At 43.8% G+C, this 13,685-nt stretch overlaps 1 protein-coding gene across 1 annotated transcript; it reads right to left on the bottom strand.

The window, feature by feature from the left end:
- Positions 1-216: 216 nt before the first annotated feature.
- Positions 217-1,226, bottom strand: LOC100696017 (olfactory receptor 6N2-like). The gene has a single exon (XM_003449533.2). It carries the CDS (start codon positions 1,171-1,173, stop codon positions 217-219), a length of 957 nt encoding a protein of 318 aa, XP_003449581.1. The 5' UTR covers positions 1,174-1,226.
- Between the last annotated feature and the right edge of the window lie 12,459 nt (positions 1,227-13,685).

Genomic DNA, 13,685 nt, shown 5'->3' with positions numbered 1-13,685 from the left:
ATTTAAATAAATATGAATAACAGATACACTAAAAACAATATAAAGCAAAAAAAAAAAAAATACAACCTCTATCTTAAATATATAGTATAAATATACTATATAAAAATAAATCTCAGACAGAGAAAAGAAAACTTCTATACTGTGAAACATAATACACACATTAACACAACAATTAAACCAGATAACATAAAAAGATCACATTTAAATTACATACTTTCAACATGAGCTTTGCCAGATGTTGAGTTTTCCTTCACAGAACAATTTCTTAAGGTGTTTAGAGATTTCTTTCATTTTGAGTCCATAAACAATTGGATTAAAGAGAGGATGATATAAAACCACTTGCAAGGTCAATATAAAACGTGCAACATTTGGCAAATTCATTTCTAGTCGAGCTATAATTATATCATACGAACAGAAACATGAGAAGCTGACTAAAATGAGCAAGTGAGGTAAACAGGTCTGTGCAGCTTTTTTCCTGACCTCCCTGCAGCTTCGATAGCATATTATAAATATTTTTGTGTATGTAAAAAGTATGAAAAGCAAAGGAAGAAATATGGTGTTAAGTAGAATAAACACACCATATATGATATATGTCGTTCTTGAGGTGTCACAATAAAGCTTGGAAATTGCATTATTACAAAAGATTCCATTCAAAGTGAAATTGCAAATTTTATAACTTTGACTCATTACAACTGATGGCACAAGCTGACAAGCAGGCAGAAGCCAAGCTAAACCTAGTAAAATTATGATAGTTGTTTTTTTCATGATGGATGTATATTGCAGTGGTTTGCATATAGACACATACCTGTCATATGCCATAGCTGCTAACAGAAAGAACTCTGATCCTGTTAGAGAATAATAAATAAATGCTTGAAAACTGCATAGTGAATGAGTTGTGATTTGCTTGTCTGATAAAAAGTCAATCAAAAGTTCTGGGTAGATATTAGTACTAAACATAACTGAGTTCAGTAACAAGCCTGCAATAAAAATATACATAGGCTCATGCAGGCTTTTCTTAATCCAAATGAGACACAATATAGTTGAATTGCTGCAAAGTATTAGAATATATGCTGTAAACATAATGGCAAAATACAAAAATCTGTATTTGTTCAATTCAACATGCCCAACAAAAGTTATATATGTCACATTAAATTTATCATTCATTTCGTCCATAGAAATAAATGGTCACTAAAACCGGCTGGATACAGAAGTCACACTGTGAGTGTTTCCTCAAAATACAGCCACTCCGAGACTGTAATTTATTTGAGCTGGACACTGCCTTACCCTCAATGGATCTCATTAAACCGTCCATGTGAACAAACAACTTCAAAAACACTGGAGACAGGATGTTTTGATTGACAATATCTCGGTTTTCCTTCTGCGTAATGTAAATTTTATTGGCATTTAAAAAACAATTAAAAAACAGTCAAGTTAAGTTGGCGGGGCATGATTGCGGATGCCATGCAGGTGTGTCCGCCTTCCCTGCACGGCACCACAGGCCACGTCCCGCCACACCAACATAGTTAGCTAACCAGACTCAAAGAGTCAAGAAGTTTATTGTCATTTTGTATGGTGTTACCCAGCCTGAAATGAAAAACTGTTTCTCACCACTCTACAGTGCAATAAACAATACAGTCAAAAAAAAAATAAAAATACAGAGAGCAGTAAAAAACGCAGTAGTGAACTGATAAATAACATAAAATCTAAGGTCTAAAACAAACTCAAGTCACATTTGTTCGTAGGGGATGGTTAAATTAAGTAGTGTGTGTATCTGGGGAGTATATTGTATGTGTATACGCGTGCGTGTGCGTCTGTGTGTAGGTAGGTGGCATTACAGTCTGTTTGTTGACCTCACAGTGTAGCTGTGTGAATAGCTAACCAAATTAGAGTCCACTGAGACCGTTCAGGAGGCCGACCCGGGGGCCGACAGCACAGGAGTCTGAGCAGTTCAGGTGGCTGACCCGGAGGCCGACAGCACTAAAGTCCGAGCAGTTCAGGTGGCCGACCAGGAAGCCAGCAACAGAGACGAAACAGATCCGGAGGCTGGCCGCGGGGAAGGCAGCAGCGGCGACGAAACAGGTCTGGAGGCCAGCTTCAGGGAAGGCAGCGCCTGTGACAAAACAGGTCCGGAGGCTGTCTGTGCTGGCGAAGAAGTCCAGTCAGAGGCCTGGAAGGTGTCCGCCAACTCTGAGCCAGACGTGGACGAGGCGGGGGCGTGGCAACCGCAGGGCCAGACAAGGCAGGGCCAGACAAGGCAGGGCCAGACGACGGCACGGCAGCCGCAAACGATGGAGCAGGTGGTCGCCCTGCAGGCTGGATGGATCCCTCGGACCCTCCAGCGGGGACTGAAGACGGCTGAACAAGCCCCCCAGACCCTGCTGCGGAGGCAGGTGGCTGAACGGGCCCCTCGGACCCTCCAGCGGAGGCAGGCTCAGGACCAGCACGCACAGAGACCTCTGGCAGTGACGAGACGGAACCAGCAGGCACAGAAACCTCTGGCAGAGATGAAACAGAACCAGCAGGCGCAGAACCCTCTGGCGGATATGAGACGGAACTGGCAGGCACGGAGACCTGTGGCAGAGAAGAAGCTGGTCGGAGCTCCGCAGGACAGTGGCTCTGCTCAGGCAGTAACAGCAGGATGCAGTCCTTAGCTGGTCAAATGAGCTCACTAGAGCTTCCAGCATAGAACGGAGGTGGCAGAGTTAACTCCCCTGAGCTCTCAGCAGGGACCAATAGCTGAGACAGCCCGGTTGAGCTCCCAGGAAAAACAGATTGTGCTGGCTTCTTCGTGTCCAGCGGTCCAGAGTTAGCTGAGGGCTGAAACTCAGCCTCTGGGGAGGCCCTGGAAAGAGTAACAATCTCTAAGTAGGCCAGGTCTTGAGGAACAACAAAAGTCTTAATATGTACGTCTCTCTGCTTAGAATTAGTGGTTGAAAAACAATTCTTTACAGGTTGTATAGACATAGCTTTCAGTACCGGTGGAGCAGGTGAAGGTAATGGCTGAATAGGTGCTGGAGCTAACGCTTGACCTGCAATCAGAGCTGAAGGCAGTAGTGATGGTTGTAAATCAGGTGGTGAAGTAGAAGACTGAACTGAGGGCAGCTGGGCTGCAGACTGAACTGAGGGCAGTTGGGCTGTGTTGCTGATGCTGGCTGCTACTGCTTTCAGACCTGAGCTTGTGTCTTTGTGTGTTCAGGTCTCCTTTTCCGGAAATGTAAAATAAAGATCATTTTTTGAGTTTTGACCACTCTGGGTCCAGTCTTTCTTTGCCGCCAAAAGAATTGAAAGAACGGGATTTAATAGCTGCTGACTGAAACTGAGGGCAGCTGGGCTGATGACTGAACTGAGGGCAGCTAACTGAGCTTCTGGCTGGGCAGCTAATTGAGCTTCAGGCTGGGCAGCTAACATAAAAACCATAGTCCCAAGATGAAGCTCATTTAGAAAGAAATCCTGTATGAGCAGGTGAAGCTAGTCCAGAAGCCAGGGAAGACCGGAAACCAGTCACTGTAGCCGGTTGACTATAGCATGCTGGAACTCCTCCTGTGGATGATCCAGCCACAGATCACATAACTTATTCACTGAATAAATTATGTCCTCCCGAAGCTCATCAGACGGGGCGAGTGCTGCGGGGTCCATATAGTGGTCGCGTCATTCTGTCATGATAGGCTGTGTGGCAGGCAGGCCAGGTGGGCCCAAGAGCAGGACTCAAACAGGGAGTAGTGATGTGTCCTGTGTCGAAGCTTTGAAGAGTGTGTCTGGTAATCTCGGGGGAGTTTTTGTGAAGCGCGTATCGAGGCTTGCTTTGATTACGTATGCAGTCATGTTCGAGGCCTCACGGGCAGTCCGTACCACGTGACTGATTCAGGAACTGGTTCGCCGATTCGCGCACAGCTGATTCCCCCATCACATTGTGTTGTGGAATTGGATTACGTACGTGTTACATAGTTACTTTAGCATTTCTTCTTTGATGGAACCAGCAAGGAAAAGAAGATTTTCCCCTATTTGGAAACATTTTGATCTCATCTCTCCTAATAAGGTATACACACAGTAATAAATATCACAAATGACAAGTACCATAATATAAATAAACAACACCACAGATCCTATAATCTGATTTGTCTTTTGGTTTATAAAAAGGTGAAGTGTTTGCTGTGCTCCAAAGAACTTGGATACAGCAACAATACCTCATCTATGCTGAGGCATTACAGAGCCCTGCATGAGAACAAGGAGACTAACCAAGGTGGACCAAGCTCAGGTGAGTTTTTTTTTAGGTTTTAAGGATACAGTCATTTGATACATTTATATTCCCCATGTCATTCATTTATATTTGGGTTGTAATTACTGATATATGTAATTTCTTAATGATTTTTTTGTTTTATCAGGGGAGAGGAATGATATGGATGAGGCCTTGGTCAACATGGTGATAGAGGATTCCCAGCCCTTCACTATTGTGGAGGACAGTGGGTTTAGAAAGCTTGTTAAAGCTTTGAACCCTAACTATGTTCTCCCCACAAGGCAGGTGTGTATCTTAAAATATGAAGCATGTTTCCATTTTGCCTATATTTCCATATTAAGAGCTGCACTTTCTTCTGTTTAGGCTTTGAAAGCTATGGTGGACCAAAGATACAAAGAATCCAAACAAAAAGAAAAACTGACTGTGCCAAGGCTTCTGCAGTTAGTTTGACATCAGATATGTGGACCTCCATTAACACAGAGGCTTACCTAGCTGTCAACTGCCATTTCATCGATTCTAACACTGCATTGCATTCTGTAGTGTTAGGTGTTCACATACAATGTGCTCAAGCACATACTGCTATCAATTTGTCACAAGTTACAGCAGCTACATGTTATGTGACTAATGGAGCAGCAAACATGGGTGCTTGTGCTAAAGAGCTTCGTTTGCATCACAGTAATTGTGTGGCGCATACATATACCTAATGGTCAAAAAAGCTCTTGATCAACACACTGTGCTGTCTGAAATCCGGACCACCTGTAGGAGGATAGTGGGATATTTCAAGAGCAGTACAACTGCTAAGGTTTGTTCCGTTATTTCATTACTGCTTTAAGGTGCTGCTGCAGTAACACACCTTGAATTAATCAGTTTTTTGTTGGCTGTTTTTCTAGGAGAGGCTGACAGAGGTGCAGGAGCAAATGGGCCGGCCTGCACTGAAGTTAATTCAAGAGGTGGATACAGGTTGGAACAGCACATTCCAAATGCTTCAATGTGTTCATGAGCGCAGGGAACCTATTGGAGCATCGTTAGCTGGCCTGCACACTGATATTTGCCCACTATCCTCTGAACAGTATGACCTTATGGCAGAATGTCTCAAAATGCTCTCCCCATTTAATGATGCCACCACTGAGCTGTCGGAGGAAAAGCAAGTGTCTGGATCCAAAGTAATTCCACTTCTAACAATGTTGCACCATGCAATAAATGAAGAGGAAATGGGAGTTGTCCTAACTCCAGAGAGCTCCACCATGGTTGAGTGTCTGAGGAGACAATTAAAGGAGAAGCTCTACACATTGCAGTCAACGAGCATCATGTCATTGGCAACAATGCTGGATCCAAGGTTAAGAAAAAAAAAAAAAAAAAAGCTTCTTTAGTCCCAATAAAGCAATCGATGCTGAGAAGAGACTCATTTTTGAATGTGCTGCTATTTTGCAGCACTTGGCTCCCTCATCAGGAGCCTCATCAGCAGCAGCCTCATCATCAGAAGCTTCTCAGCCTGTGACTCAAGGTATATGAGCACATTTTGATTATTTTATTGTATTTAGTTACTTACATTCTGTTTGTTTTAGATAGCAAATTGTGGCGTCATTTGGACACCACTGTTATGGAGACAAAGACCCCAAATGCTGATGCAACAGCTGAAGTGCAAAAATAACTCCATGAACCAAACATCAGCAGACTGGAGAATCCGCTGGAGTACTGGGTTGGACACAGATTTGTTTATCCAAACTTGTATAAACTTGCTGTGGTTTTTCTTGCAACCCCTGCCTCATCTGTGCCCTGTGAAAGGGTATTTTCAAAAGCAGGAGAAATCCTCTCAAAAAAGAGGAACCATCTTAAGCCCAGCACTGTGGAAAAGCTGCTATTTTTGAATAAAAACAAATGAGAATTTCTCCCTAGTGTCATAAGCACTGTTATAAAGTCACAAGCACGTTCACATCACAACTCCCTCCCTATTTGTTTCCATGTACATTCCTGTGTTAAGCTTCCAATGTATTATACACAAACATTAATATAATATTAAATATAACTAATATTTAGAGTTTAGTGATTGGTGTCATGAAGAAAAGTAATTTTTTTATTTATTCAACTTGAAGCGCCACACACTAGTTTGTGTCATTATCAAGATATACATAAGCATGATTACACATTTACACAATCATCCCAAAAACTCAGTCCCAATAGTTTCCACTTTCTCTTTTGTATCAGACATACTGAGACAATATTCGGGATAAATAACCATAAAAACAATTTATTTATTGAGTTTGGAGGTTTACACATCACATCATTATAATCATGGAGCCTGTTTCACTTGAATCGTCTACTTCAGGGGTGTCCAAACTTTTTTCACTGAGGGCCACATACATAAAAATATAGGAGGGGCGGGGCCACTTACTAGAAATTAGGTATATAACCTTAACTGTAGTGTATTAAAGTTAGAAAAATCATTTAAAAGTGGTCAAATGTGTTATATTGCTGAATATAATTAAAGACAAAACTGGCTTCATCACAGCTTTCCATAAATGGATCTTTATTGATTTATTCAGAAAAAGCTTTGGTAGCTCATCCTCAGAACAGCAGCAGATTTCTTCTTGGACAGAAGATTTACAGCACAGAGAAAAAACAATAAAGGGGAAAATGGGACGGGTACATTTCAAGCTTGTTATTTAAGTTCTTAGACTTAGCAACACACCTATTAACGTTCGTTTGAAACGATTATTAACATTAACAGACTGAACTGGACTTAATAACAGGAGTCCATATAATTTTAGTAAATTATTCTGGTGAGTATCAGCTGCGCTGGGTATGTAAATCGGTCCATCCAGCTGCGGTGCTGATTTTACGCCACTCGTGCCAAAAATCCGGACAAATGTCACCTGACCAAGGAGCAGATCTGCATCAGATGAGATCAGCTGACTGTGCGTGCGCTGTGCACAGCGGTGTGTACTCTGTGTGTTAACAAGAAAAACGCATATAAGAAAGTGGTGCGCAAAAGCAGGGTAGTGACAGAATTGATGCGCATTATTGATATTTGAAGCATGTGTACCTGCACATGCATGCATATTAACACACGGGTACTGTGGAATATATTTTTTACTCACCTAAATCGCTCGTGCTCTCCTCCACTCCCCGCAAAAAAAAATTTAGCAGCTGTGCGGCGTCTGTGGCATCAGTTCTCGGATCGCATGCGATGGAGTAAAAATCAAAAGCACAGCTTTATCAGACAGCTGCAGTTTAATGTTGGCTGACGAGTCTTCAGTGCGTGGCACAACTGTATTTATGGACATGCTGACGTTGTTGAAGTCCTGCACTTTTTCCGGGCACATTATTTCGGTGACTTTAAGGAGGCCGTGTTTTATGAGGTCTCCATCTGAAAAAGACTTGCCATGTCTTGCGATGACTTGGGCGACCTCATAGCTGCTATTGGAGCCTTTTCCTGGACAATTTGGGCACGAAAAAAATACTGTTGCTGACCCCGCAGGAGAGCTACCCTTTGCTTTAATTTCTGCTCTCGCTCAGCGCCAGTGTAGGATGCACAGGCCTGATGTTTGGTTTCATAATGACGTCGTACATTATACTCTTTCATAACTGCCACAGTTTCAGTGCAGATCAAACAGACACACGTCCCCTTTAATTCTTTGAAGAAATATTCACTCTCCCACCTTGTCTGAAATTTTCTGCACTCACTTTCTACCTTACGCTTCTTTGGTTCTGCCATGTTTGGTAACTTGGGGTAAATTTCTTCTGTGATTGTCCTTTTTGGTAGAGCAACTGCCTTGATCAACAGTAGCTCCCCCTGGTGTTAAAACTAAGAAGTGCAATACACTCAAGCAAAAGTTGAAGTGCGGGCCATTTTCTATTCTATTTATAAAATTACTTGAGGGCCAAGGCCCGCGGGCCGGACTTTGGACACCCCTGGTCTACTTGATGGCGCAGTAGAGCAAATGAATCATCACAACGTTTCGAACCATGAGTCGACTACTTGGATGGAAAGCTTCAGTTCATCACGAGGCTTCATCTTACCATCACTAACAGGGAGGTTAAACTCAAAGCACAGCTTTATTGCTAGAAAAAACTCCTCAAAATAAAACTCACAAAAAACGGAACAAAAACTCTGAACAGAGGAGCTGGAATACTGGAACATGACAAATACACAGCATGTAGAGAGTACAACACAACAGAGAACAAAGGAAAACACAGGGCTTATATACACAGGGGAGTAATCAGGGAATAGGAAACAGGAGGCAGACACAGTTGGGTGAAATTAGTGCTAACGAGACAGGGGGGAAGTAAAACTGAACACACTGACATCAGACATGAACCTTCAAAGTAAAACAGGAAACAAGAAGAAAAAACAAAGACGCAGACTTGACACTGAACTAAACCTACAATAATAATAATACTCAAAACGGCACCACTAAAGAATCAGAACATAAATCCTGATACGGAAAAAACACCAAAATATGAGAAACAGAAAAAGCTGGGTTAAAATGACCCAGAACCGTGACACAAAGAACCCTTCCAGCGTCCTGGTGGTTCTGCAGCTGATGCTCCTGTACTTCTTGCCACACGGCAGCAGGGGGAATAAGCCATGGGAGGGGTGGTGGGAGTCTCTAATGGTGGAGATAGCTTTGTGTATGCAGTGGTTTGTAGATCTCCTACAGTGATGAGAGAGGGGCACCAACAATCCTCGTGGCAGTCTTAACAATCCTATTAAGCTGACACTTCTCATAGGACTTGCAGCTGCCAAACCAAGATGCAAAACCTTGTATCAGGATGTTTTCAATGGTGCCTCTATAGAAAGTTGTGAGGCGAGGTGTAGAGAGTCCTGCATTCCTGAGTCTCCTGAGGGAGTGGGGATTCTCGGACAGTCTTGGTCATTGTGTTGTTACGGCCGGTCTAGGAACCCCGACCGCAACACGAAAGAGTGATCCATCCCTTGCTCCACCCCAAGCAGCACATCACACCATACTTAAAACATAAAGTAGTTTTATTTACAGACAAACCAAAGAGAAAAGATCACAGGAGTCACTCAGGCTTCGGGGTGGACCCACGTCAAAATAACAAACAGAAAGGGAAACTAACTCAAGGGAGCGTGTACTTACCTAGCCCCAAAATAACATAACAAAACAACAGTCACTTACCTCCCTAACTAACGAAACAGGAGAAAACTATACCCAACAGAAAAGGCGGTCCACCCCTACTTCCTCCTGGACCAGCAAAGCCACATAGGGCGTCGCAGCCCCTGCCGGTTGGGGTAAAACCAAGGATGGATGGCTTCCGTCTTCAATCGTGCCGCCTTATACTTCGCCTCCAGGGCAGCATCCAATCCTGGCGGACCGTCCTCAGGATCCACCACTCCCGGAGGCGCACCTGCACAGTCAGATTTGCATAGCATAATCCCAACCCACGGCGACAGCCGTAACAGTGTCCTTGGGCAAGACACTTCACCTGTTGCCTACTGGTGGTGGTCAGAGGGCCCAGTGGTGCCAGTGTCCAGCAGCCTCGCCTCTGTCAGTGCACCCCAGGGCAGCTGTGGCTACAATGTAGCTTGCCATCACCAGTGTGTGAATGTGTGTGTGAATGGGTGAATGACTGAATGTAGTATAAAGCGCTTTGGGGTCCTTAGGGACTAAGTAAAGGTCTATACAAATGCAGGCCATTTACCATTTACGCATACATTTGAACGAGAAACAGTCCAACGGGCTATTTGCCTTATGAACTCATGTTTGGTCCCTATTGCCAGTCTTGGCAGCCGGGGATCAGTCCGCCAGGGCCTCCGCTCCTGGCCGTCGCCCAGCACACAATGCACCCGACCCCTATGGCGCCTCCTGCGGGTGGTGGGCCTGCGGGAGGATGGGCCCATGTCTCCTCTTCGGGCTGTGCCCGGCCGGGCCCCATGGACTAAGGCCCGGCCACCAGACGCTCGCCCTCGGGCACCCTCCCCGGGCCTGGCTCCAGGGCGGGGAGGGTGAGGTGGTTCGGGCATCTGAGGTGGTTCGGGCATCTGACAAGGATGCCACCTGGGCGCCTCCTGGGTGAGGTGTTCCGGGCATGTCCCACCGGGAGGAGGCCCCGGGGCAGACCCAGGACACGCTGGAGAGATTATATCTCTCGGCTGGCCTGGGAACGCCTTGGTGTTCCCCCGGATAAGCTGGAGGAGGTGGCTGGGGAGAGGGAGGTCTGGGCTTCTCTGCTTAGGCTGCTGCCCCCGCGACCCGGCCTCGGATAAAGCGGATGAAGATGGATGGATGGATGGATGGATGGACTCATGTTTGGTAGGCAGCCCAGACTGCCAATTGATCTTGTCCTGGGAATCCTCCCTGATATTGCAAACCACAAGACCCACTCAGACTATGTCAAGGGCCTTCGTCAATGCCTACAAGAGATCTACTCATTAGCTGCTAAAAGTGCCCAGAAGATGAGAAGGAAGAACAAGGCTAGGTTTGACAAGGAGGTCAGGACAGCTGAACTCTTAGAGGGGGATAGCGTGTTATTGAGAAACGTGAATATCAGAGGGAAACACAAACTGGCAAAACAAAAAATCCATGTTGTTGTCAGATGGATTAGAGACAGTCCTGTTTATGTAGTCAAACCTGAAACAGGGGAAGAGCCATACCATACGTTGCATAGAGACCTTCTTTCTCCGTGCGGGTTCCTAACTATGTCTATGTCAGGAGGATGAGTTGTACAGTGATGAGGATGAATTTTATCCTACCACATGGGTGCCAGAAATTATCACTAGGGGTCCTTTCCTACTGTAAGAACATATTATTGTAGTATTAGGGATTGAGTTGTATTAATGATAGTAAAGCATTATATTTGTTATTCATTTAAGTAGGCCATGGGTCAAGCTGCTAAACACTCACACATAGAGCACACACACAGAATTGGGAGAATAAGTCAGAGGTGTGTGTGAGAGGCAGAGGCGACAGAAAGGAGAACACAGTGTGCGAAGAAATGGGCAGCAAGGACACGAGCTAGGGAGACAGCACATAGAGAGGCATTAGCAGGCGCCTACTTTTGAGAAGACAAAGGTTGTTGAGTTCTGTGTGCTGTTGGGGCCGCCCCAGCAGATTTTGATGATTGATGCTGAACTGTGAAAATCCCCATGTACATGTAATGAAATTAGTTGATTGTTTATTCTGAGAAAAAAACAGGAATGAAATATTACACTCTTTTATGATGCATTACACTGGTGATTTATAAGAAATGCTGTTTGCAGAGAATCATGGCCTTATTTGTCTGATAAGAAAGAACAAAACACACTGCACAGTATGCCATGGTCATAACTTAGACTCACTGAGAGAGATAAAGAATGTGAATGCTTAGTTTGGAGGGGGACCGAAGCTATAAGAATGTGAGAAACGGTCAGACACTTCGAGATTTTGCCGGACACCCTCCCTTGCTCATCTCCGTCCGGACGTAATGCTCAAAGTGTTGTATGGAATGAAGAGATTGTTGATAGAGCATTAAAACAGCAAGTGTTATTCTTCCTTCAGCCCAAAGAGCAAAGAGTTCGGGTATTTTAACGATACAGAGGGAAGGAGGCTTCAATGAGCCTCATCCAGTTTCCAGGGTATTAAACTCAGACACCTCTTCTTTTGTGTCCCAAAATTCCACACACTTACCTGAGAGACCTACCCATGAGCTTCAACCAGGAACTCCTCTTGTCAGCTCTGAGAGTAGTGGTTCAGTTACACATCCTACTTCACACTGTAAGGCCCCAGACCATAGTGTTATTGATATTCCTGAACCTGATATGACAACTATCAAACCTGTTAGAGAGGACACAGATCTCATCACCAAAGACCCTGTAGTGGCAGACAGGAGCCTTTAACCTCGGCCATCAGTTTGTTCTTTCAGGCTTTAGGAGCTCCTACTTCACACGTGTCTGTACCTTTAGGGGCAGATATGCATGCAGGGACTCATGCAGTCTAGAGAGGGAGAGTGTAGCCCTGATAAGATTTACAGCACTCAGAAATATGGGTTACCTGGAATGCATCTTAGCTTCTCGTCTGGTAATGTAATTTCTGGGCTTGCCATGAATGCATCACCTGCAGTGCGTGGTGTGTCCTGTGGTGCAGGGGAAAAAGAACAGCAAGGAAATCTCCATGCTCCAGGATGCCATTGCTGTTGTGGATGCCTTCTGTGAGTCAGGATGTTGACATGTGGATGTTTGCCATACCAGGAGGGTGGTAGGAAACCAAAAACCTTTTTAATTTCTTTGCTACTTTTCTCCATCTGAGACTCAGGTTGTTTTTTGTTCTTGGACCCATGATAAACTGATAACTAAATGAAAGTGATGTCATCAAAAACTGAAGGTTGATAACCAGTAGATGTGAAGTGGTACCACATTTTTTTGTTTTTTCCGTTTCTTTGTTTTTCTGGTTTTTCATCCAATTTGGTTGTTAAAATTATTTTGATGGTGTATTTGAGTTATTTATTTTACTTGAAAGTATTCCTACTTTAACAATAAGCCAAATGGAACTGAACAAAATAACTTATGTTTCATAAATCTGTGGTCCTGTGTGCTGTGTGGGTTGGAGGTCTTGTTTACTCTTACAGAGTCTGCTACTGTCAATCTCCTTCCTAAACCTAGTAGATCAGTGAGCATGAATTTGAGTGAACCTGTGCTAAAGTTGAACCGGAATGCCATAGGTCTAAGACTTTTGAAATACAAGCCCTAGATTCAGATATTGTAGATATTATACTTGGGGCCAGCAGTGTAGATGACCTCTTATAGGCTCAAGCGTCCAGGTTACAAATCCATTTGGAATAGGTAACTGGGAGAACTACAGGTTAATATAGACTGCGATACAGTATGGTCTAATCTAAGTTTGACTTCTAGGAAGTTTGCTCATCAACTAATTCATTTCAAAACCATCCACATAACATATATTACACCCTGTAAGAGATTTCAGATGAAACTACAGGCTACATATTGCTGTCACATATGCAAGAATTCATCACCAGGCACGTTTCTACACATGTTTTGGAACAGTCCAGGTATATCTGACTTTTGGGTCTATGTAAACTCTGTGTTATCTGATGTACTTGAAGTGTTTTACATTCCTAATCCTGGTCTTTTCCCCCTTAATGATACCTCTGTCATCTCATTCAAACAAATTCAATGCAAAATGCTGTTTGCTTGATTCACATCCGTAAAGAAGACAATTGCAAAGCACTGGTTCAGTCCCGACATTTGTATGAAATCATTCTGGATACAATATCTTCGCTGTATTGTTAATTTCGAACATAACACTGCAGGATTTAATAAGGCTCGACCCACATCTGTCAAAGCTTGGAAAATCTTCCCATCCAACATTATGTGTTGGAAGAGGCAATAACTTATTGTAACTTTGTGTACGTATTATTATTTGGATTTCCTCTGTTTTTTTTCTATTCTTCTTTGATTTGTTGCCAATGTTGCGTTGTTACTGCAGTTTATAAT

Source organism: Oreochromis niloticus, linkage group LG16, assembly GCF_001858045.2.
Source record: "Oreochromis niloticus isolate F11D_XX linkage group LG16, O_niloticus_UMD_NMBU, whole genome shotgun sequence".
NCBI lineage: Eukaryota > Metazoa > Chordata > Actinopteri > Cichliformes > Cichlidae > Oreochromis > Oreochromis niloticus.
Note: the sequence above shows the minus strand (reverse complement) of the source record. Positions and strands in the feature narration are given on the sequence as shown.

Excerpts from the sequence above, each read along its gene's own strand:
- LOC100696017 (XM_003449533.2), bottom strand. The coding sequence starts at position 1,173 with ATGGACGAAATGAATGATAAATTTAATGTGACATATATAACTTTTGTT.